Raw genomic sequence first — 23,201 nt, 5'->3', positions numbered from 1 at the left:
TGACACGGCTCACATGGCTCTGCCGTCATAGAGACAGGCAGAGCCTGTGAGATGCGGCGAGACTCCTCAGGATTAAGCGCCGCAATCGGCAGGGAGTGGTGGAAACGGCGGATGCACGCAGCGGCGGCTAATTGAAATCTATGCCCTGCCAGCCAGAAGCCCGCCAAAACAAGGCGTAGATTTCAATTTGCGTGGTCCTTAATTAGTTAAGCAATGGGTACGTTCACATGTAATGCATTTTAAATTAGAATCAGAATGACTTTATTCGCCAAGTGCGACAGGCGCCGCACCCGGAATTATTTGTGGACACAAGGCATATTGGCAAGTGACAAACAGAGCAACACTACACAGTACAATTTATAGAGAAACATTGCAACAGAGCAAGTGACACAGAGCGGTCGTCACCATATTATGCAAAGATGAACATGTCAGCCTATGGGCACGCGTACGTACTCTAGTGCCCCGAGGTGCTGAAGGGGCTTAGGAGATGACATTGGGGAGAGGGTCTGAGTTAAGGAGAGTGATCGCTTGAGGGAAGAATGTGTTCCTACGCCTGGTGGTTTTGGTGTAGATGGACCTATATCGGCATCCCGAGCGGAGGGGACTGAAGAAGTGGTTGCCAGGGTGGGAGGGGTCGAGTGTGATTTTTTTTGCCCTGGACCTCATTCTGGATGTGTGGAGAAGGTCCAAGGGTGGCAGGGGAGACCCAATGATCTTTTCAGCCACATTGATGACTCTCTGGAGTTTGAGCCTTTCTTTTGCATTTGCCCCCGAGTACCAGACAATGATGGAGGAGCAAAGGACAGATTCAATGGTCGTCGTAAAAAAACTGGTCAGTAGCTCCCTGGGCATTCCAAACTTCCTCAGTTGCTAGTGGTGCTGTTTACCTATTTTTTACATGCCCTTCTGCGTTTTTGATAAAACACATTTGTGGTAGTCAAATATGCAGTTTATGCATTATAAATAGGGTTAATAGTTCAGGACTGCAGAATTATATAAGGGATCACGGTGACCTTAAAACAAACATGAACTGAACATTAAAAGTCAAAACATACATACACACATCATACTTGCCTTCAATTCAATTAAATTCAAGCACTTTATTGTCATTGTGTAACACAACTAAATTACTTTTCATGACAACCCCACGGTGCATATAGGGAACATAGTGATAGTAACAAGGGTAGGAAGAGAAGAAATTATACAAGTATGCCAGGTATTACAGATATTTTAACAATTTGTACACAGTGTTATTTCAGAGAGGATTCAGAGTTCATCAAGTTTATGGCGGATGGGGGAAAAGCTGTTTTTCAGTCTGTTTGTGTGTGCGCGGATTGATAGAAAACGTTTACCTCATGGAAGGAGCTCAAACAAGGCATTTCTAGGGTGAGTGTTGTCCTTGATAATGTTTTTGGCCCTTCTCACGCTGCGAGTATTATACAAAAGTTCCAGTGATGGTAGTTCAGTGCCAATAATGGCTTCTGCTGTTTTAACAACTCGCTGCAGGGCTTCTCTAGTAGCCTTGGTGCAGCTGTTGTACCAGGCTGTCATGCAATTGGTCAGAACGCTTTCTATAGTGCATCTGTAGAAATTAACCAGCAGCTTCTGTGGGAGGTTAGCGCTCCTTAGTTTCCTCAAAAAGTAGAGACGTTGTTGTGCTTTGCAAGTTAGAGCTAAAGAAATGTCAGCCCAGGACAGGTTCTCTGCGATGGCGATTCCCAAAAATTTGAAGCTGGAAACTCTCTCCACAGCCTCTGCATTGATCATTAGTGGTAGGTGAGTGGTCTTTTTGGTGGTCCTAAAGTCCAGAATAATTTCTTTGTATTTAATAACAGGTTGTTAATGTCGCACCATGCAGTCAGGTTCCTACCTTCTCCTCTGTATGCAGCTTCCTCATTGTCTGATATAAGCCCAATGACAGTCGTATCATCTGCAAACTTAATTATATTAATCCATGTGATCTACTCATCAATCTCTCCTCTCCCGCGTCCTGTTCGTCCACTGTGATCAATGGAATTCTCCATTTTGAAAATGGCCATTACACCATTATAGCTTCCTTGTCAGCACACTGTTGAACTGTAATATCACCCACCTAAGCCATAGGGAAACATGAGCATTATCTTGCTCATCAACTGACCTTTCAGTTATAACTGACAGCAACTGGTATATAACTGATAGCAACTGATATATTTCAGTGTTGACAAAATATTGTCAGAAATGGAAGGAATCGTAAGAAGAAAATGGTGAGCTTCAGAGAGTAACTGATGGTGAGATAAGTATTTAATTAATTTAAGTACATCATGTGTTTATTTTAAATAATTTTACCTGGTTCAGGTTCCCTTCGAAGTGGGGATAAACTGCTACAGGATCTTCTCAAAAAATTAGCATATTGTGATAAAGTTCATTATTTTCTGTAATGTACTGATAAACATTAGACCTTCATATATTTTAGATTCAAATACACACAACTGAAGTAGTTCAAGCCTTTTATTGTTTTAATATTGATGATTTTGGCATACAGGTCATGAAAACCCAAATTTCCTATCTCAAAAAATTAGCTTATTTCATCCGACCAATAAAAGAAAAGTGTTTTTAAAACAAAAAAAGTCAACATTCAAATAATTATGTTCAGTTATGCACTGAATACTTGGTCGGGAATCCTTTTGCAGAAATGACTGCTTCAATGCGACGTGGCATGGAGGCAATCAGCCTGTGGCACTGCTCAGGTGTTATGGAGGCCCAGGATGCTTCAATAGCGGCCTTAAGCTCATCCAGAGTGTTGGGTCTTGCGTCTCAACTTTCTCTTCACAATATACCACAGATTCTCTATGGGGTTCAGGTCAGGAGAGTTGGCAGGCCAATTAAGCACAGTAATACCATGGTCAGTAAACCATTTACCAGTGGTTTTGGCACTGTGAGCAGGTGCCAGGTCGTGCTGAAAAATGAAATCATCTCCAAAAAGCTTTTCAGCAGATGGAAGCATGAAGTGCTCCAAAATATGATAGCTAGCTGCATTGACCCTGCCCTTGATAAAACACAGTGGACCAACAACAGCAGCTGACATGGCTCCCCAGACCATCACTTACTGTGGGTACTTGACACTGGACTTCAGGCATTTTTCTCTCCCCAGTCTTCCTCCAGACTCTGGCACCTTGATTTACGAATGACATGTAAAAGTTGCTTTCATCCGAAAAAAGTAGTTTGCACGACTGAGCAACAGTCCAGTGCTGCTTCTCTGTAGCCCAGGTCAGGCGCTTCTGCCGCTGTTTCTGGTTCAAAAGTGGGTTCATGCTTCCATCTGCTGAAAAGCTTTATGGAGATGAAGATTTCATTTTTCAGCACGACCTAGCACCTGCTCACAGTGCCAAAACCACTGGTAAATGGTTTACTGACCATGGTATTACTGTGCTCAATTGGCCTGCCAACTCTCCTGACCTGAACCCCATAGAGAATCTGTGGGATATTGTGAAGAGAAAGTTGAGAGACGCAAGACCCAACACTCTGGGTGAGCTTAAAGGGACTCCGAGCAGTGCAGAAACTATGGAAAGATGCCTATCATTTTAAAGCTCTCTTTCTCCTCTTTCCAATGATATATAAACTGCCGCCCTACGCCTTTTAGTTTTCGCTATTTTCGCGATTGAAATTGCCGCGGCAGCGATTTCAATCGCGAAAATAGAGAAAACTAAAAGGCGTAGGGCGACGATTTAGGTGTCGCCAGAAAGAGGAGAAAGAGAGCTTTAAAATGATATCCATCTTTCCATAGTTACTTGTATTACACAGGACGACACTTTCCCCAGTGTCAGCAGCTCCATTCAGCAGAATGGAGCTGCTGACTTTAGGAAAAAGTCGCCCTGTGTAATACAATGTAACTATGGAAATATGGATATCATTTTAAAGTTCTCTTTCTCCTCTTTCTGGCGACACCTAAATCGTCGCCCTACACCTTTTAGTTTTCTCTATTTTCGTGATTGAAATAGCGTCCGCGGCAATTTAAATCGAGAAAATAGGGAAAACTAAAAGGCGTAGGGCAGCGGTTTATACATCATTGGAAAGAGGAGAAAGAGAGCTTTAAAATGAGATGCATCTTTCCATAGTTTCTGCACTGCTCTGAGTCCCTTTAAAGCATCCTGGGCCTCCATAACACCTGAGCAGTGCCACAGGCTGATTGCCTCCATGCCACGCCGCATTGAAGCAGTCATTTCTGCAAAAGGATTCCCGACCAAGTATTGAGTGCATAACTGAACATAATTATTTGAAGGTTGACTTTTTTTTGTTTTAAAAACACTTTTCTTTTATTGGTCGGATGAAATATGCAAATTTTTTGAGATAGGAATTTTGGGTTTTCATGAGCTGTATGCCAAAATCATCAATATTAAAACAATAAAAGGCTTGAACTACTTCAGTTGTGTGTATTTGAATCTAAAATATATGAAAGTCTAATGTTTATCAGTACATTACAGAAAATAATGAACTTTATCACAATATGCTAATTTTTAGAGAAGATCCTGTACATTTATTTATTGTATTTATAAAGCGCCAACATATTACGCAGCGCTGGACAATAGTAAGACAGGGAGCACTCACAATAGAATTGTGCACATTTAGACGCACACAGCAAAACACTCACCTCAACACTGACCACTGTTGTGTGGGGGGGGGAGGGATCCTGTTTGACCAATGATCAATGGAATTCTGTCCTACATTCTGAAAATGCCCATTACCCAATAACAGCTTTATGGTCAGCACACTGTTAAAAACTGTAATGTCGCCCACGTGAGGGAACCATGGACATTACCTTGCACATCAGTTGTCCACTCAGCTATAATTGACAGCGCCTGATAAACTTCAGTTCTGACAAAAGGTTGTCAGAACTGGAAGGGATTATTGTCAGAAGAAAAAGGTGAGCATCTAAGACGACCTGATGGTGAGGTAAGCATGTAATGTTTATTTGCAGGTACATCGTGTGTATTTTAAACAATTTTACTCGGTTCAGGTTGCCGTTAAGAAATTCAAGTCAGGACTCTGGCTGGGCCACTCCAAAACGTTGTTGTCTGCTAACCATTTCTTCAACACTTTTGCTGTGTGTTTTGGGTCACTGTCATGCTGAAATGTCCACTGGTGCCCAAAAGCCAAGTTCATCTACAGACTGCCTGATGTTGAGAATCCTCATGTATTACTTTTTTCATGGTGCCATTTACTGTGATTGGGTTCCCTGGTCCACTGACTGAAAAATACCCCCAAAGCATTAGGTTTCCACCACCATGGTTGACAGTGGGGATGACGTTGTTTGGGTTGAAGGCTTCTTTTTTTTACGCCAAATGAAGGAAGCATTATTGTGACCAAACAAATCAATTTTTGTTTCACCTGACCAAAACACACGACCAGAAGTCTTCTTCTTTGTACAGATGAGCATTTGTGAAGGCCAAGCGAGCTTTTGTGTGCCTTATCTGGAGAAGTGGCATCCTCCTTGGTCTGCATCCGTGGAACCCAGCAGTGTGCAGTGTCCGTTGAAGACATTGCCACCAGCAGAGCCCAGATTCACCAGGATAGCCTTGGTAGTGATCCTTGGATTCTTTTTCACTACTCTCACTATCCTCCTGGCCAGCACAGGTGTCACTTTTGGCTTCCGAACACATCCTCTGAATTTTCCATAGTATGGAATATCTTGTATTTTTTAATACTTTGCACTGTAGCCACTAGAACTTGAAAACCTTTAGAAATGGCCTTGTATCCCTTTCCTGACTTGTGAGCAGCCCCAATGCGCAGCCCCAGGTCCTCACTGAGCTCCTTGGTCTTAGCCATGACTGTCCACAAACCAACTGAAGAGAGCTGCTGTTTTTCGCCTGCTGAGTTATTTAAAACAGCGGTTCCCAATTAATCAAAGTAATTATGATGCTTTACAAAAAACCTTGGACTATTTGGAAAGGAATAGAACTTTGGATTTTCCCCCAGACTGACAGTTTGCGAAGGGTATGAATAATAATTTTGGACTGGACACTTTTTGCTCAAATGTAAATAAAAGGTGAGAAATGTTTCTGCCCCCCAGTAATGCCTCTTGTACATCATCTTTTCATCTGTACAAAATTTGCCAGGGGTATGAATAATTATGGGCAGCACTGTATTTATACATCCACAATGGTATAATATAAAAAAAAAAAAAAAAAAAAAAAGGAGGAGAGGGGCAAATGCTTGCCTCTCTAGAAGATTCAACACCAGTATATATATATATATATTTTTTTTTTTTTTCCAACACCAGATATAGGTAACGTGTTTCACTGGTGCTCACCCGCTTCCTCAGGTCAACACAAAAAGTTGAGCCTAGAATTTAAAAAACGTAAAAAACGTATTCGTACTACTCACATGTGGCAATGTAGTAGCCCAATGAGAGTTCTCACTGGGCTACTACATTACCACATACAAACCTCTCAGGGTCACACTTGTAAACAGCACTTAGCACTTGATAGTCACTTTACAGAGCATTAAGCACTTTAAAGCAGACCTGAACTCAGAACTTCCTCCCTGCTCTAAAAGATAAGCAATATCAACCTACCCTGAAAATAAGCCATAGCTAGAATTTTGAGCATGCTTGAAATATAAGCCCTACCCCGAAAATAAACCCTAGCAGAATATAAAGAGGAGGAAGAGGCGGACAAAGTGGTGCAGTAATGATTGGGCACCAGTCCTGTCATCCAAGCACACAGCAAAGTTTCAGCTGTGTGCAGGAATGACAGGGCAGGTGCCTGATCAGTACAGAAACATACCTTCAAATCCAGGCACAGTACAAAGAAAAAGGAAATGTTCTGCTAAGAGACACTTCTGATAGAAATACAAGGCATCCCCTGAAAATAAGCACTAGCACATCTTTTGGAGCAAAAATTTTTATTTTCGGGGTATCAGGGTAGCCTCACTTGATGCACTTTATACCTGGTTGTTGGAACATCTTTTAACTAATAGTTATATGCACCTTATAGGAATTATCAGCCAAATTACATGAAAGCCGATTTACTTACTTGGGGCTTTCTCCAGCCCCTTGCAGCTGACATATCCCACGCCGCAGCTCCGCCATCGGCCAGGGGTCCCCACACGGTGTCTAGCCAGGTGTCCTCTACTGCACCTGTGCGAGCTCCGCTGTCAATCAAGGCCATGCTGTCCGTGGCTTACTGCGCAGGTGCAGAACTACTGCGCCTGCACAGTACACCACGTACAACGTGGGCTGGATTGACAGCGGCGCTTCACGCAGGCGCAGTAAGGACGACCTCGAGGTCGTCCTCTGCACCATGTGGGGATCCTGGGCCGGCGGCTGCGAACAGAGCTGTCAGCTTGGGACAGTCAGCTGCAAGGGGCTGGAGAAAGCCCCAGGTAAGTAAATCGACTTTCATGTAATTGGGCTGATGATTCCTTTAACTGACCAATCTCATTTAAGTTATTTATTAATCTATACACAAATGATCACAGGTTTAAACTAACACCCACTTAGTAACTTATTGAGCATCCAGAAAGTATTCACAGCCTTATTCCAAAATGGAATAAATTATTTTTCTCAGAATTTCCTCTAATGACAACTTGAAAAAACGTTTGAGGTTTCGGCAAATTTACTAAAAATAAAAACACAAAAATCACATGGACATAAGTATTCACAGACTTTACTTAATACTTTCTCGATGCACCTTTGGGAGCAATTAAAGTTTTTTTTTTTTTAATATGATGCCACAAGCTTGGCACACCCTATCCTTGGCCAGTTTCGCCTATTCTTCTTTGCAGCACCTCACAAGCTCCATCAGGCTGGTGCACAACCATTTTAAGATATCTCCAGAGATGTTCAAATCGGATTTAAGTCTTGGCTCTGGCTGGCAAAGCAGGATGTATCAACGCACGGCGCTCACTGACGGACACTGAAACCAGGCACCCCATAGCAGTAATGTAATGCTACGTGGGGCAGGTATGAGTAATTCAGTAATTCGCATGCGATTTTTAAATCGCAAAGCCTTCATGAATATAGAAAAATCGCATTGCACCAGTGTGTACAGGTCTTCGCGATTTTTATGATTTTTCAAAAGACCCTGCGATTAAAAAACGCATGTGATTTTAAAAGCGCAGCAGTGTGTACAGGCCATTAAACTGATTGGTCGATTTTTAAGCTGCATATATTTGCATAAATATGCATCAACTTGGAAGAATTTGCACATCTCTGATCATCCCTACACAGCAGTACTAGGAGCTGCCACTGCATGGGTATGTTCTATTCAGTTTATTATACTAGGTACACAGAGTACAACTTCCCATCAGATCAATGGATCACACCAATTATTTCCAACCTGTCTGATCAGCTCACAATCAATAACTGGATTGATTGTGGAAAGTAGTGGATAGCACTCTTGCCTTGCAGCACTGGGTCCCTGGTTAAAATCCCAGCTAATTTTTTATGACCAATTAAGTATCATGTTTTTTCCAAGTATCGTGAGGCCTCTGAAAGCTTGTTTGTTCTCTATAGTTGTTCAAATCCCAGCTAGGGCACTATCTACAAGGAGTTTGTATGTTCTCTCAGTGTGGGTTTCTTCTGCGCTCTCCAGTTTCCTCACACATCCCAAAAACATACAAGTTGGCTTCCCCCTATATTGGCCCTAGAATACAGTATTATATAAAATATAACTATGGTAGGAGTTAGATTGTGAGCTCCTCTTGGAAAGTTAGTGACATGACTACCGTATATACTCTGTAAAAGTGCTGTGGAAGAAGATGGTGGAATATAAATACTAAATAATATTTAGATTGTGGCATTCTCACTCTTGTATTGCTACTAACCTGCAGGACTCTTGTCTTGGTCCTTTCACACTACATCAGATAATAAATCATTTCACAATGTATGTCTTTTTTAAATAAAAAGAATTTGCATGCGCTCCTTCAAGCGTATCTCATACCTTCCACTGTCTCATATAGTCCCATGTCATAGAATATTTGTTTCCAGTCTATACATTGAAAGCAAGCTTACATATAAAATACAAAAAAAAAAAATCTGAAGAAAGGGACTTCTCTGCATACTGAGGCTGGATCTGCCTATACAGCCCAGCCTCTGTTGGTCTCCCAAACCCCCCTAAGGTCCCCCTGCACTCTGCAATCAGACAAATCACTTCCACACTGTGCTGGCTGTGTTTACATCTGTAGTGTCAGTCTCAGCTGCTCCCCCCCCCCCTCCCCCTGCAGAGCTCCGGTCCCTGCCCCCCTCCCTTCCCTCTAATCAGCGGGGAGGGAAGGGAGGCAGGCGGGGACTAGATTTCTGCAGGAGGTGGGGAGAGCAGCAGACTGACACTATAGAGAAAAACACAGCCCACTGCAACACGCTGTGTGTCGACAGCTGAGGCTGTGATTTATGAGGGATTGCAGAGTGCAGGGGGACCTTATGGCCCATATTCACGGGCTACATTTGTGGCCTGTCGCCAGCACACGTGAGCGTGTGCGCGACAGGCTGGTGACAGCTCGTCGCCAGGTCCCTCCGCGTACACACGCGGAAGAGGGATCAGCTGTGTGACGGAAGCGGTCGCCGACGTTCCTCCCCCTCGCCGGAAGCGCCGTGGTTTTTCTATTATGTTGCTGTCGCTAGTCCGCATACTCACGCGGCCTAGCGACAGTTGCGGCGAAGTTGCGGCGGCAACTGTCGCCGGGCGATTGGCCGCGCCAATCGCCTGGCGACCGCAGCGACGAGCGACGGTTCGGGGTGCGTGCCCGTGTTGCGCCTCATACTCACGGGCGACCTGTCGCCGCAACGCGCGCGCCGCGTGTTGCGGCGACAATTGTAGCCTGTGAGTATGGGCCATTAGGGGGGTTTGGGAGACCAACAGAGGCTGTGCTGAATAGGCAGATCCAGCCTCTGTATGCAGATCACATTCTTCAAACAGACCTCGGGTTCTCTTTCACCGAGACAAAGTAAAAGTAAAGGTATGCAACTATTCATACTTTGGAGGACCACATACAAATACCTTTTATGTAAAGAGAAATTAAAGTGAGAGTAATACAGAGGCAGTCATCTTCATTGCCTTATAAAAAAGGCCAGTTGCCTGGCTGTCATGCTAAGTTTTAGTTGCTTTTGAGTCATTCAAGCATGCAGAGTCAAAGCATCTATTCTGCTTTGACTCTGGTCTGACTCCACCGGGGAGGGGAGAGGGGTATCAGGGTTAAATACTTAACTGATCCAAAGCAATGAGCCAAACAGGTGATTGCTCTGCCCCCTGGAAAGGGCAGGCGTGGCAGGTCTATTTTCAAATAACTGTGAGGCTCTCGCCACCCTATCTGGGTTGCAGTGGCCAGCCCCCAGTTCAGCAGCTGCAGCCCTATTGGGGGCTGCCAAACTGAGGCCGCAGCAATGCAGGCAGAAGTTTCTGAAAAGTTTCAGCAGGCACGGCTGCAACTGCATTCCCAAGGGGGCGGGGTGGTCGATGTCACCAGAGTCCTGATTAGGTCAGATCAATCTTTAAAAGGACCACTATCGTGAAAAAAGTAGGCAGTTAAAATCTGACAGAACCAACACGTTTTGGGCCAGCCCATCTCCTTATGGGTGATTCTTGAGGTTTTCTTCGTTTTGAAAAGCATTTCCAGAACAGCATTTGAAAGGTCTAACTGACAAAATAGTGTGCAAGTGATTAAGGAGGCTGGCTGGTATCTTACTATTGGAAATGCTGTTGAAAACAAAGAGAACCCTGAGAATCCCCCATGAGGAGAGTGACTGTGTCAAAATTTGTTGGTTCCTTCTGATTTTTACTGCCTACTTTTTTCACGATAATGGTCCTCTGAAGCCCCATACACATACACTCAACAGCGGTCTTTTAGGCTCTCACAACTTTTCTTGTGAAACACCTAAAAAAAAAAAATGTTTTTAAATCTGCTCGTTATTTTTAAAGCAGCTGATAAGACTGATAAGAAGTCAATCCAAATGTTGAATTGACTTCTTAGCAGTCTTAGCTGCTTGAACAATAGCAAGAGATTTTTTTTTTTTAGGTGTTTCACAAGAAAAGTTGTGAGAGCCTAAAGGTGCCCATACTCTTAAAGAGACACTGAAGCGAAAAAAAATATATGATATAGTGAATTGGTTGTGTACTATGAATAATTACTAGAAGATTAGCAGCAAAGAAAATATTCTCATGCTTTTATTTTCAGGTATATAGTGTTTTTTCTAACATTGCATCATTCTATAATATGTGCACATAACAACACTCAGCATTCAAAATGAGTCTTTCAGAGCAGTCTGAAGTAATGACCTCTCCTCTAGCAGAGGAAAAGTAAATAGTCCAGGAACAATTGAGATAATAAAAGTCAGATAACAGCCCTCTCCATGACTAACTTAGTCAGAGAGCTTAATGGCTTGTTTGCATAGAGATAACAACTGGAGTTTCTCAACTCTTCCTGTACTGGAAACCATTACACTGATGTATCTGATCTTAAAGAGACTCGGTAACAAAAATTGCATCCTGTTTTTTATCATCCTACAAGTTCCAAAAGCTATTCTAATGTGTTCTGGCTTACTGCAGCACTTTGTACTATCACAGTCTCTGTAATGCTGGGAATACACGTTAAGTTTTTACTTTAGATAGATGGGTTCGATAGATAAATTCCAACCTGTCGGATCTGGTCGATTCTACTTTCGTTTCGATTCTCCTCATTCAAGTGAATGTAATTGATAAGAAAAGATAAGGAATCGAGAGGGGAATCGAGCAGTGAATCGAGAGTAGAATCTATCGAAAGCGAAAACGACGGCAAAAACGAACGCAAAAACGCATCGTGTATTCCCGGCATAGTACATCAATGTATCTTTCCCCTGTCAGACTTGTCGGCCTGTGTCTGGAAGGCTGCCAAGTTCTTCAGTGTTGTGGTTCTGCTATGAAATCCCCCTTCCAGGCCCCTCTATGCACACTGCCTGTGTGTTATTTACATTAGGGCAGCTACTCTCTTCTCTCTTATCTTTTACAAGCTGAATAAATCGTCCTCTGAGCTGGCTGGGCTTTCACATACTGAGGAATTACAGACAAAGGCAAAGCTGTTTGCAGGAAGAAACGAGCAGCCTGAAACTTCAGTGCATGAGAACTGCAGTGGGAAAGAAACACACAAATGATCTCTTGAGATTCAAAAGAAATGGTGTATACAGCCTGCTTGTGTATGGATGTATTTTGTATGTGTGGACATACTGTACATCAACCTACTTCCTGTTTTGGTGGCCATTTTGTTTGTTTATAAACAAACTTTTTAAAACTGTTTTTAACCACTTTTAATGCGGCGAGGAGCAGCGAAATTGTGACAGAGGGTAATAGGAGATGTCCCCTAACGCACTGGTATGTTTACTTTTGTGCGATTTTAACAATACAGATTCTCTTTAATGTTTTATTTCTTAGCTGTGCTACACATACAAATCATAATATTTTTTTTCGCTTCAGCGTCTCTTTAAGGTACATACACACGTCGGATTTTTCGATCGAGCGAAATTTTCCACATGGACAGATTGACGGGATCGGTCAGCGTTTGCGCATCGATTTCACAGCAGATTCGATCACAGTGATCTAATCTGCTGTCTATCGGCGTGAATTCGAGTAGAGGCTCATACACAGATTTTTCCAATTGACCCGATGTTTGGACATCCAAACGACCGGTCGTTTGGAAGTCAAATCGGGCGTGTGTACAGTCGGTTGTTCAGCTGATAACGCTGGTTTTGACGGATCAGCCTGGTGGATCCGTCAAAACCAGCGTTAGCTGAACGACCGAATGTACACATGTCCGATTTGACGTCCAAACAACGGGTCATTTAGAAAAATCCGACGTGTGTATGAGCCTTTACTCGATTTCCCATCGATAGACAGCAGATTCAATCACCGTGATCAAATCTGCTGTGAAATCGATGCGCAAACGCTGCCCGATTAACCGATCCCGTCGATCTGTCCGTGCGGAAAATTTCGCTCGATCGCCGGCAAGTCGAGAGTGCAGCGATAGCGGAGTTCGAATGTCCGACGACCGCCACAAGCGGTATTACCTGTTCCTCCAGCGCTTGCCCCCCGCTGTCCCCTCTCCGCGCTGGGCTCTGGCTGGCTTCACTTACTTCCTGTCGGGGGGAAGTTTAAAGAGTAGAGCGCCCTATACTGTTTAAAACTTCCCCCGACAGGAAGTAAAGTTAAGCTGAAGCCCAGAGCAGAAAAGAGACAGTGGAGACCGGGGACAGATCAGGTAATGTATACTGGGGTCGGCGGCAACACCACAGATTGTGAATCGGTTTCATAGTGAAATTGATTCAAAATCTATTAGCAGTGTAGGCAGCCAAAAGATCCCTCTTTGATCAGATTCGATCACAGAGGGATCTATCTGCTGGTCGATCTGGTGGCAATCGACCAGCGTATGGCTGCCTTAAAATACAGCTGTTGAGTGTGTGCATGGGCTTGGGGGGGGGGGGGGGGGGAAGGATAAAAAAAAAAAAGTGTATCAGGCACACTTTTATACCAATTTTATTATGAAATTGCACTTTCATTTTTGCACTCTCAAAATTCAAATTTTGTATTCTCAAATTACTCAAGCATGTATTTAATATCTTAACAAGGGTGACATTAATATTCCAAACCTTTATAGTTTCCCTCTAAAGTTTTCTGTGACTTAACCACTTGCCGACCGCCCACAGGTGGCGGCAAAGTGGATGCCGCAACTACCGCAATACGCCGATCGGCGGCGGCTGGTTGCGGACTAGCTGGCCGGGGATCGCGCGCATCCGTCAATAGGCTCTGCCCACCCACGACGTCAATCCGCCGGCCAATTAGCAGCGTTGGCAGGTTGTTAACCCCTGATCTGCCGCGATCTAAGCGTATAATACCCTTTGTAATGTATACAAAGCGTATTATACAGGCTGCCTCCTGCCCTGGTGGTCCCAGTGATCGATGGACCACCAGGGCAGGTTGCAGCCCCCCTATTGAGCACATACACACATTAATCTGTCCCCCCCCCTGCCCTCTGATCGCCCACAGCACCCATCAGACCCCCCCCTCTAATCACCCCCCCAGATCCCTGATTGCACCCAATCACCCCTCTAATCACCCATCAATTACTCCCTGTCACTATCTGTCAACGCAATTTTTTAGATTAGGCCCTAAACTTCCCCCTGGGGGATCCTGATCACCCTCCCCCCCAAACCCTCAGAACCTCCCCAGACCCCCCCTGAGTACTGTATACATCTATTCTCCACTGTAATCACCCACTGATCACCTGTCAATCACCCATCAATCACCCCGTCACTGCCACCCATCAGATCAGACCCTAACCTGCCCCTTGTGGGCACCTGATCACCCGCCCACACCCTCAGATTGCCCGCAGACCAACCCTCAGATCACCTCCAAAAGTGCATTGTTTACATCTGCTCTCCCCTCTAATCACCCATCAATCACCCCGTCACTGCTACCCATCAGATCAGACCCTAATCTGCCCCTTGCAGGCACCCAATCACCCGCCCACACCCTCAGATAGCCCCCCAGACCCCCTCTGATCAACTCGTCAGTGCATTGCTTGCATATACTCTCCCATCACCCCGTCACTGCTACCCATCAGTTTAGACCCTAATTTGCCCCTTGCGGGCACACAATCACCCGCCCACACCCTCAGATAGCCCCCCCAGACCACCTCTGATCAACTCGCCAGTGCATTGCTTGCATATATTCTCCCCTCTAATCACCCACTGATAACCCATCAATCACCCCGTCACTGCTACTCATCATACCAGACCCTCATCTGCCCCTTGCGGGCACCCAATGACCCGCCCACACCCTCAGACATTCCCCCCCCCCCCCCCGATCACCTCCCCAGTGCATTGCTTGCATCTATTCCCCCCTCTGTTCACACCCTGAGACACCCATCAATCACCTGCTGTCACCACCTAGCACACCTACCCATCAGATCAGGCCCCAATTTGCCCCGTGAGGGCTCCTGATCACTCGGCCAAACCCTCAGATCCCCTTCCGATCACCTCCCCAGTGCATTGATTGCATCTATTCTCCCCTCTAATCACCCCGAGACACCCATCAATCACCTCCTGTCACCCCCTATCCATCAGATCAGGCCCTAATCTGCCCCCCTGCGGGCTTCTGATCACTTGGCCAAACCCTCACCCGCCCCACCACAGTGACAGAATTTTTTTTTTCTGATCACTGCTGGTACGACTTAATTGTGGCTGAGCCCAACCGTTATGCCACACAATACGCAACCGCCAATCCAAGAAGCTACTATGCCCAGCCTTTTCGGTGGAAGCCACTCCAAGTTTCCGAACGTAACATTTTTTGGGGCCTTCTCCTTAACATGGGTCTAGTCAAAATTAATGTATTGCGGTCTTATTGGTCTACGCACCCAATACATCACACACCCATGTTCTCTGCTGCCATGTCCAGGTCCCGATTTGAGAGCTTCCTGCACTTCAGTGCTAATACAACCTGTCATCTAAGAGGGCACCCTGCTTAGGACTAGTTCCACAAAATTCGGCCCCTCAGACCACCTGTCATCAAAATTTGCAGATGCTTATACCCCTGAACAGTCATTTTGAGGCATTTGGTTTCCAGACTACTCCTCACGGTTTAGGGCCCCTAAAATGCCAGGGCAGTATAGGAACCCCACAAGTGACCCCATTTTAGAAGGAAGACACCCCAAGGTATTCCGTTAGGTGTATGGTGAGTTCATAGAAGATTTTATTTTTTGTCAGAAGTTAATGGAAATTGATTTTTATTTTTTTATTTTTTTTCACAAAGTGTCATTTTCCTCTAACTTGTGACAAAAAATAAAATCTATGAACTCACCATACACCTAACGGAATACCTTGGGGTGTCTTCCTTCTAAAATGGGGTCACTTGTGGGGTTCCTATACTGCCCTGGCATTTTAGGGGCCCTAAACCATGAGGAGTAGTCTAGAAACCAAATGCCTCAAAATGACCTGTGAATAGGACGTTGGGTTCCTTAGGGCTGCAAAAAAGTGTCACACATGTGGTATCGCCATACTCAGGAGAAGTAGTATAATGCATTTTGGGGTGTATTTTTACACATACCCATGCTGGGTGGGAGGACAATTGTGTGTGGGGGAAAAAAAAATAAAAAAATCAAAAGAATCTCATTAAGGGCCCTTTTCCACTAGCAGTCGCTAGCGTTCACACTGAACGCTAGCGATTGCGATTCAGCAAATGTACAAAATTTCGCTGCGTTTTCCCGACGTTTGCGATCGCGATTTTGCTATGCTATGCACTGCATAGCAAAATCGCGGCAAAAATCGTTCCGCGGCGCGATCGAGTAAAAAACGAATTGCGGTAGTGGAAATTACCTACCGCACTTCCTATGTTAAAAAGCAAACTGTAGCGATTTTAAAATCACTAGCAGTTTGCGGTTTTACGATTAAGCAATCGCAAACGCTCTAGTGGAAAAGGGCCCTTACAGAGATATTTCACCCACCCAGCATGGGTATGTGTATAAATACACCCCAAAACACATTGTACTACTTCTCCTGAGTACGGCTATACCATATGTGACACTTTTTTGCAGCCTAACTGTGCTAAGGGGCCCAAAGTCCTATGAGCACCTTTAGGCTTTACAGGGGTGCTTACAATTTAGCACCCCCCAAAATGTCAGGACAGTAAACACCCCACAAATGGCCCTATTTTGGAAAGTAGACCCCCCAAAGTATTCAGAGAGGGGCATCGTGAGTCCGTGGCAGATTTCATTTTTTTTGTCACAAGTTAGCAGAAATGGAAACTTTGTCACAAAGTGTCATTTTCCGCTAACTTGTGACAAAAAATAAAATCTTCTATGAACTCACCATGCCTCATAGGGCCCGTTTCAACTATCGCGAATCTGCATGCGTTTCCTGCATGCAGATTCGCATAGCCAATACAAGTGAATGGGCCTGTTTCCACGTCAGTTTTCCTGTGCAGGATTTTTCTGCACGGCAGAGACATCAGAATTCGCTTGCGTGTGGAACGCAGGTGAATCGCCGCTAATGTATTTAATAGGGAATTTGCATGCTGTTTTGGTATGCGAATTTTCATGCGAATTCGCATGAAATCAATGGAAAAGCACACCGGCATTGCCATGGTTAAATTCGCATACATCGTCATCCATGCGACTTTTCATGCAAATTCGCACAAAAATTTGCATGTACACGTGTGCGAAATTCGCATCTGCATGTGAATTTTGCCGCAGCGATTTCGCAACGCAATAGTGGAAACGGGCCCTTAGTGAATACTTTGGGATGTCTTCTTTCCAAAATGGGGTCATTTGGGGGGTATTTATACTATCCTGGAATTCTGAGCACCTCATGAAACCTGACAGGTGCTCAGAAAAGTCAGAGATGCTTCAAAATGGGAAAATTCACTTTTTGCACCTTAGTTTGTAAACGCTATAACTTTTACCCAAACCAATATACACTTATTGGGTTGTTTTTTGTTTTTTTTAAACAAAGACATGTAGCACAATAAATTTGGACAAAAATGTATATAGAAATTTTACTTTATTTGAAAAATGTCAGCACAGAAAGTTAAAAAAAAAATCATTTTTTTTGACAAAATCCAAGTCTTTTTTGATCAATATAATAAAAACTAAAAATCCCAGCAGCAACCAAATAGCACCAAAAGAAAGCTGTATTAGTGACAAGAAAAGGAGGTAAAATTCATTTAGATAGTAGGTTGTATGACCGAGCAATAAACTGTTAAAGCTGCAGTGGTCTGAATGGAAAAAGACTCTGAAAGCCTTTTCAAAGGGTAGAAAGACTGTGGTCCTCAAGTGGTTAAACTGAGCAACATTAACAAATGTTCTTCTCTTCTAAACCTGGGAGCACACTTGTCTGTCAGTTGTATTTGCAGTTTTCTGAATGAGTTTCCTGCCCAGTGTGTATGTTGCTCCACATAAGTTAATAGTGAAAACGCACGCAGTCCTTCACTGCTGTCAGGTTTTTTTTCTACATGGGAAAATGCATTTCAGTGTGCACTTGCCCAATAATTAATATTGGTTCTGTCTTCCTGTGCAGAAAATTAACACAAAAGTATTCTCCCAGACATATACAAATGTATGTAAACACATGAAAAAGTATTTCTATCTGTTCTTTCCATTTCTCTTCTCTCTCTCTCTCTCTCTCTCTGATGTTAAAATGATAGTTTTCTGTTGCACAAAAATTACTATCAGGTAACAGCACTTACAAAAATCTTGCTTGGGAGTACTCTCAGCACTCTCCTGAACTACAACACACTGTACCCACTCACTGACTCTTTTCTAGCTCTGCTCTACTCTACAGTTAATTAGGAACAGACTCTGAGGAGTTATCAATGGCACAGGGAGAAACCAAACAACAACATTCTGAAACGAATCTGCTTTGACTTGCGCCATTCAGAATCTATGCAAGCAGAATTAAAATGTATAATAGACCACTGGATTTTGGCCTGATTGTGAGGAAATGATTTATATGGTTGGGGTTGCACTTTAAAGTTGGGGTTCTTAAACATAACTCAAATATAACATTGTATTTAGCTGGATTAGAGATGGAGGGATGATCTTGTTTGGAAAATTGTGCCAGATATGGAAAGAGGAAGTAGAAATGATGCCTTATGAGAGGAGCAGATGTGTGTTGGGAGGAGGCTTATGATTATGACATACCATAAAAGAAAAAGAAAAAAAAAAGAAGCAGTAAACCAGTACCCAAATCATTCATTTACAATGACCAAACTTTTATTAGTAATTCGTAGTAATGTAGATTTTTTTTGATGCTGCAAAAATGAAAGGTAAATACCTCCCTTGCTACCCTCCCTCTGAAGCAATGCATACAAAAAAAACCTGGAAAACGCGAACGTAAGCTGCAGAACTAGATGCCATAGCAGTCAACTACTGTATATCTAATCATCTTCCAGTCCATCCTTTCACTGCTCTGCATGCCTCCTAGTGCTATCAGCAGTCAATATGGGGCGCTTACCAAACATGCTTGCTACTGCTGATGCCACATCATCCATTCATTCATTTGGGTCAAAACCACAGCGCAAAGCTTGCTGCATTTATAAATGCTTGCAAACATTGAATTCTACGTCGATAGTGAGAGAGACCCCCGCTTCCCATTTCTGGGGTCTCCTCAACCCATGGCAAATCCCATGTGTAAGGTCCCAGTATCAGCGTCAGGGAGCTCTTCCCCAGCCACAGATAGTCACAGGTCACTACGGACCGTCATCCTGCCACCTATAGCAGCAGCCGCCCACTCATAATCATCATCCCCTTCCATCCATAGCCGGCTTTTACTGATTCCCCTCATTTTCCAAGGGCCTCACCTCATCCTCCTTATGGTTCCGGATACCTCTCACCAGGTCCTGCAAATTTTTATCAAACATGCGATCAATGCTGCCCTTCACCATACGGAGCGCCATGTCCGCACACCGGGAAGAGCCCCCGCTGGACTCTCCTGTCACCGGACACGGACACACAAAATGGCAGCTGCTCAGCTGACTATTTCCCCCACCCACAAAATACACGTGACAGACAACAAAAAAGGCGGAACAGCCAGCCTGGGTGCTTTTCTGCTTCCCCCACCCGGTGGAGGATGCGTGTGAGGAGCGTAGCCTGTGCTGGGCTGTCAGCAGTCAGGCAGCTGCAGCGCTGTGTCGTGTGTCATGTGCTGACTGTACTGAGAATAGGGGGCCTAGATGCTGCTTGTAGCTCACCTGGACAGCCGTATTTACTCCATAGCTCACAACTGTTCATCTTTTAGGTGCAAATACTTTTCTCCTTTTTCGACTAATATACAAATCTATTTAAATATATGTTTTTATATAAAGCGGACTTAAACTTTCTCTCTACTCTAAAGATATGCAGCAGCGTAATAAGCTTTAAAGGACTACTGTAGGTGAAAAAGAGTTGAACTTACCTGGGGCTTCTAATGGTCCTCTGCAGACGTCCTGTGGCTGAGCAGCCACTCACCGATGCTCCGGTCCTCACCTGTGGTTCACTTCCAGAATTTGCAACTTTAAAAATCGGAAACCCGCTGTGCTTGCGCAGCCGCGCCCTTGCTCCCGCTGACGTCACCAGGAGTGTATTGCGCAGGCCCAGTACAATCTGCTTCTGCACAGTACACTCCTTGTGACGTCAGCGGGAGCAAGGACACGGCCGTGCAGGCGCAGTTGTTTTCCGACTTTAAAGTCGGAAATTCCAGAAGAGAACTGGTGGCAGGGACCGGAGCATCGGTGAGTGGCTGCACGGGCACAGGATGTCTGCGGGGGACCATTAGAAGCCCCGGGTAAGTTCAACTAGAGATCAAATTACAACTTGTGATTAGCCACAGATGAGGGGGAATTAAATAGACATAACTCTCTAAATACAGTGGCTTGCAAAAGTATACGGCCCCCTTGAAGTTTTCCACATTTTGTGACATTACTGCCACAAACATGAATCAATTTTATTGGAATTCCACGTGAAAGACCAATACAAAGTGGTGTAAATGTGAGAAGTGGAAGGAAAATCATACATGATTCCAAACATTTTTTAAAAATCAATAACTGCAAAGTGGGATGTGCGTAATTATTCAGCCCCCTTTGGTCTGAGTGCAGTCAGTTGCCCATAGACATTGCCTGATGAGTGCTAATGACTAAATAGAATGCACCTGTGTGTAATCTAATGTCAGTACAAATACAGCTGCTCTGTGACGGCCTCAGGTTGTCTAAAAGAATATTGGGAGCAACAACACCATGAAGTCCAAAGAACACACCAGACAGGTCAGGGATAAAGTTATTGAGAAATTTAAAGCAAGCTTAGGCTACAAAAAGATTTCCAAAGCCTTGAACATCCCACAGAGCACTGTTCAAGCGATCATTCAGAAATGGAAGGAGTATGGCACAACTGTAAACCTACCAAGACAAGGTCGTCCACCTAAACTCACAGGCCGAACAAGAAGAGCGCTTATCAGAAATGCAGTCAAGAGGCCCATGGTGACTCTGGACGAGCCTGCAGAGATCTACAGCTCAGGTGGGGGAATCTGTCCATAGGACAACTATTAGTCGTGCACTGCACAAAGTTGGCCATTATGGAAGAGTGGCAAGAAGAAAGCCACTGTGAACAGAAAAGCATAGGAAATCCAGTTTGCAGTTTGCCACAAGCCATGTGGGGGGCACAGCAAACATGTGGAAGAAGGTGCTCTGGTCTGATGAGACCAAAATTCAACTTTTTGGCCAAAATGCAAAACGCTACATGTGATGGTAAACTAACACTGCATATCACTCAGAACACACCATCCCTACTGTCAAATATGGTGGTGGCAGCATCATGCTCTGGGGGTGCTTATCTTCAGCAGGGACAGGGAAGCTGGTCAGAGTTGATGGGAAGATGGATGGAGCCAAATACAGGGCAATCTTGGAAGAAAACCTCTTGGAGTCTGCAAAAGACTTGAGACTGGGGGGGAGGTTCACCTTCCAGCAGGACAATGACCCTAAACATAAAGCCAGGGCAACAATGGAATGGTTTAAAACAAAACATATCTATGTGTTAGAATGGCCCAGTCAAAGTCCAGATCTAAATCCAATCGAGAATCTGTGGCAAGATCTGAAAACTGCTGTTCACAAACGCTGTCCATCTAATCTGACTGAGCTGGAGCTGTTTTGCAAAGAGGAATGGGCAAAGATTTCAGTCTCTAGATGTGCAAAGCTGGTAGAGACATACCCTAAAAGACTGGCAGCTGTAATTGCAGCAAAAGGTGGTTCTACAAAGTATTGACTCAGGGGGCTGAATAATTACGCACACCCCTCTTATTATTGATTTGTAAAAAATGTTTGGAATCATGTATGATTTTCGTTCCACTTCTCATGTGTACACCACTTTATATTGGTCTTTCATATGGAATTCCAATAAAATTGATTCATGTTTGTGGCAGTAATGTGATAAAATGTGGAACACTTCAAGGGAGCCGAATACTTTTGCAAGCCACTGTACATCCAGGGTACATTTCTCTATTGTAGCCACACTTGTACACAAAAGGGAGTGCCACTGCCAGGAGAAAGATGGTCCTGGCTGGCAGCAAATGGGTCCACATTGTGGAAGCCTGTGGAGCAACCAGAGACTTTCCCCTACTGGGGTAAATAACTAACTTTTTGCTCTTAATGTTATGGGTGTACTTTAAGGATTCAATCCTTAAAGGAATCATTGGGATAATAAAATAAGAAAAAAAGCTTTACTTACCCGGGGCTTCCTGAGGGGGGAGGGGCATGGCAGAATGGAGGGGCCGAGGAGGACGTGGGGGACTTTAAGGACTTCGTGAAGCAGGAGGAAGCCCAAGGTAAGAACAAATACAGGATAAGCTTTCATCTCAGGTACACTATAACTAAGTTCCTCTGAAAATAAAGAAAACCCTGAGAATCCCCCTTGAGGAGATGGGCTAGCCCAAAACCTGTCAGTTCTGTCCAATTTCTACTACCTACAGTAAGTGATAGCAACAAAGGAGAAAAGTTATTTTTATTTATTTTCATGTATTTTACATTTTACAATTTTTTGGAATAGTGGTCCTTTAAAGGGGTTCTCTTGTATACATAAAAAAAAAAACTGACACTTACCTGGGGCTTCTATCGGCTCCCTAGTTGTCATGTCCCGCACCGTCCTCCTACGATGTTCCGTTCCCCGCCACCAGCACCATTTTAACAGATGAATAGAACTGCATCTGTGCGGCCGTGGCTGTGCGGCCCGCCCGCTGCAGCCGCCGACATTACAGAATTCCAGAGGTGAGAGCGAGGGAGGGGGAGCCTTAATATGAGGGAAGGGGGGGGACGTCCCCCCTTCCCCGCTGCTGTGTCCGCTGCTCCCCCTTCACTGCGCTACCCGCAAGGGAATAATGTAATACTGTATAAAAAAAAAACTCACAGTCACGGCTAGGCGCCCCTAGGGACCCAGCGCCTGGGGGCAAATGTCTTACCCCGCCCACACTAAGAAACGCCCCTGGGTGCTCCCCTAACCCCTGGCCCCTCAACGGCATTCTGTGTTACAATCCTTATTTATGGAAGGTTCATTGTAAAAAAACTAAGTCAAGGGTGCTCAGTACCCTTTAAGTTTAGAATTCAATCCTTCAAGAGAAACAAATGTTGACCTTGGATCAAAAATCAAATACTTATGGAAAGGTAAGCTCCTCTTCATACATGCGTGTGCACGGTGCACCTGCCAATCCTGTCTTACTATGCCACAGTTGCTATTCAGGTCTCATCACA

The 23,201-nt window shown here is 44.4% G+C and overlaps 1 protein-coding gene across 3 annotated transcripts in view; it reads right to left on the bottom strand.

Annotated features, from left to right (window-relative positions):
- The window catches only part of AP3D1 (adaptor related protein complex 3 subunit delta 1), a 177,487-nt gene extending 158,016 nt beyond the window's left edge, over positions 1–19,471 (bottom strand). For all 3 annotated transcript variants that reach the window (XM_068233969.1, XM_068233971.1, XM_068233970.1), the window contains exon 1: positions 19,293–19,471. In XM_068233969.1, the coding sequence (XP_068090070.1) occupies positions 19,293–19,388 (96 nt within the window). In that variant the 5' untranslated portion in view covers positions 19,389–19,471. The remainder of the gene's footprint in view (positions 1–19,292) is intronic.
- Positions 19,472–23,201: the final 3,730 nt, after the last annotated feature.

The sequence above is a fragment of the Hyperolius riggenbachi genome, chromosome 1, assembly GCF_040937935.1.
Source record: "Hyperolius riggenbachi isolate aHypRig1 chromosome 1, aHypRig1.pri, whole genome shotgun sequence".
NCBI lineage: Eukaryota > Metazoa > Chordata > Amphibia > Anura > Hyperoliidae > Hyperolius > Hyperolius riggenbachi.
Note: the sequence above shows the minus strand (reverse complement) of the source record. Positions and strands in the feature narration are given on the sequence as shown.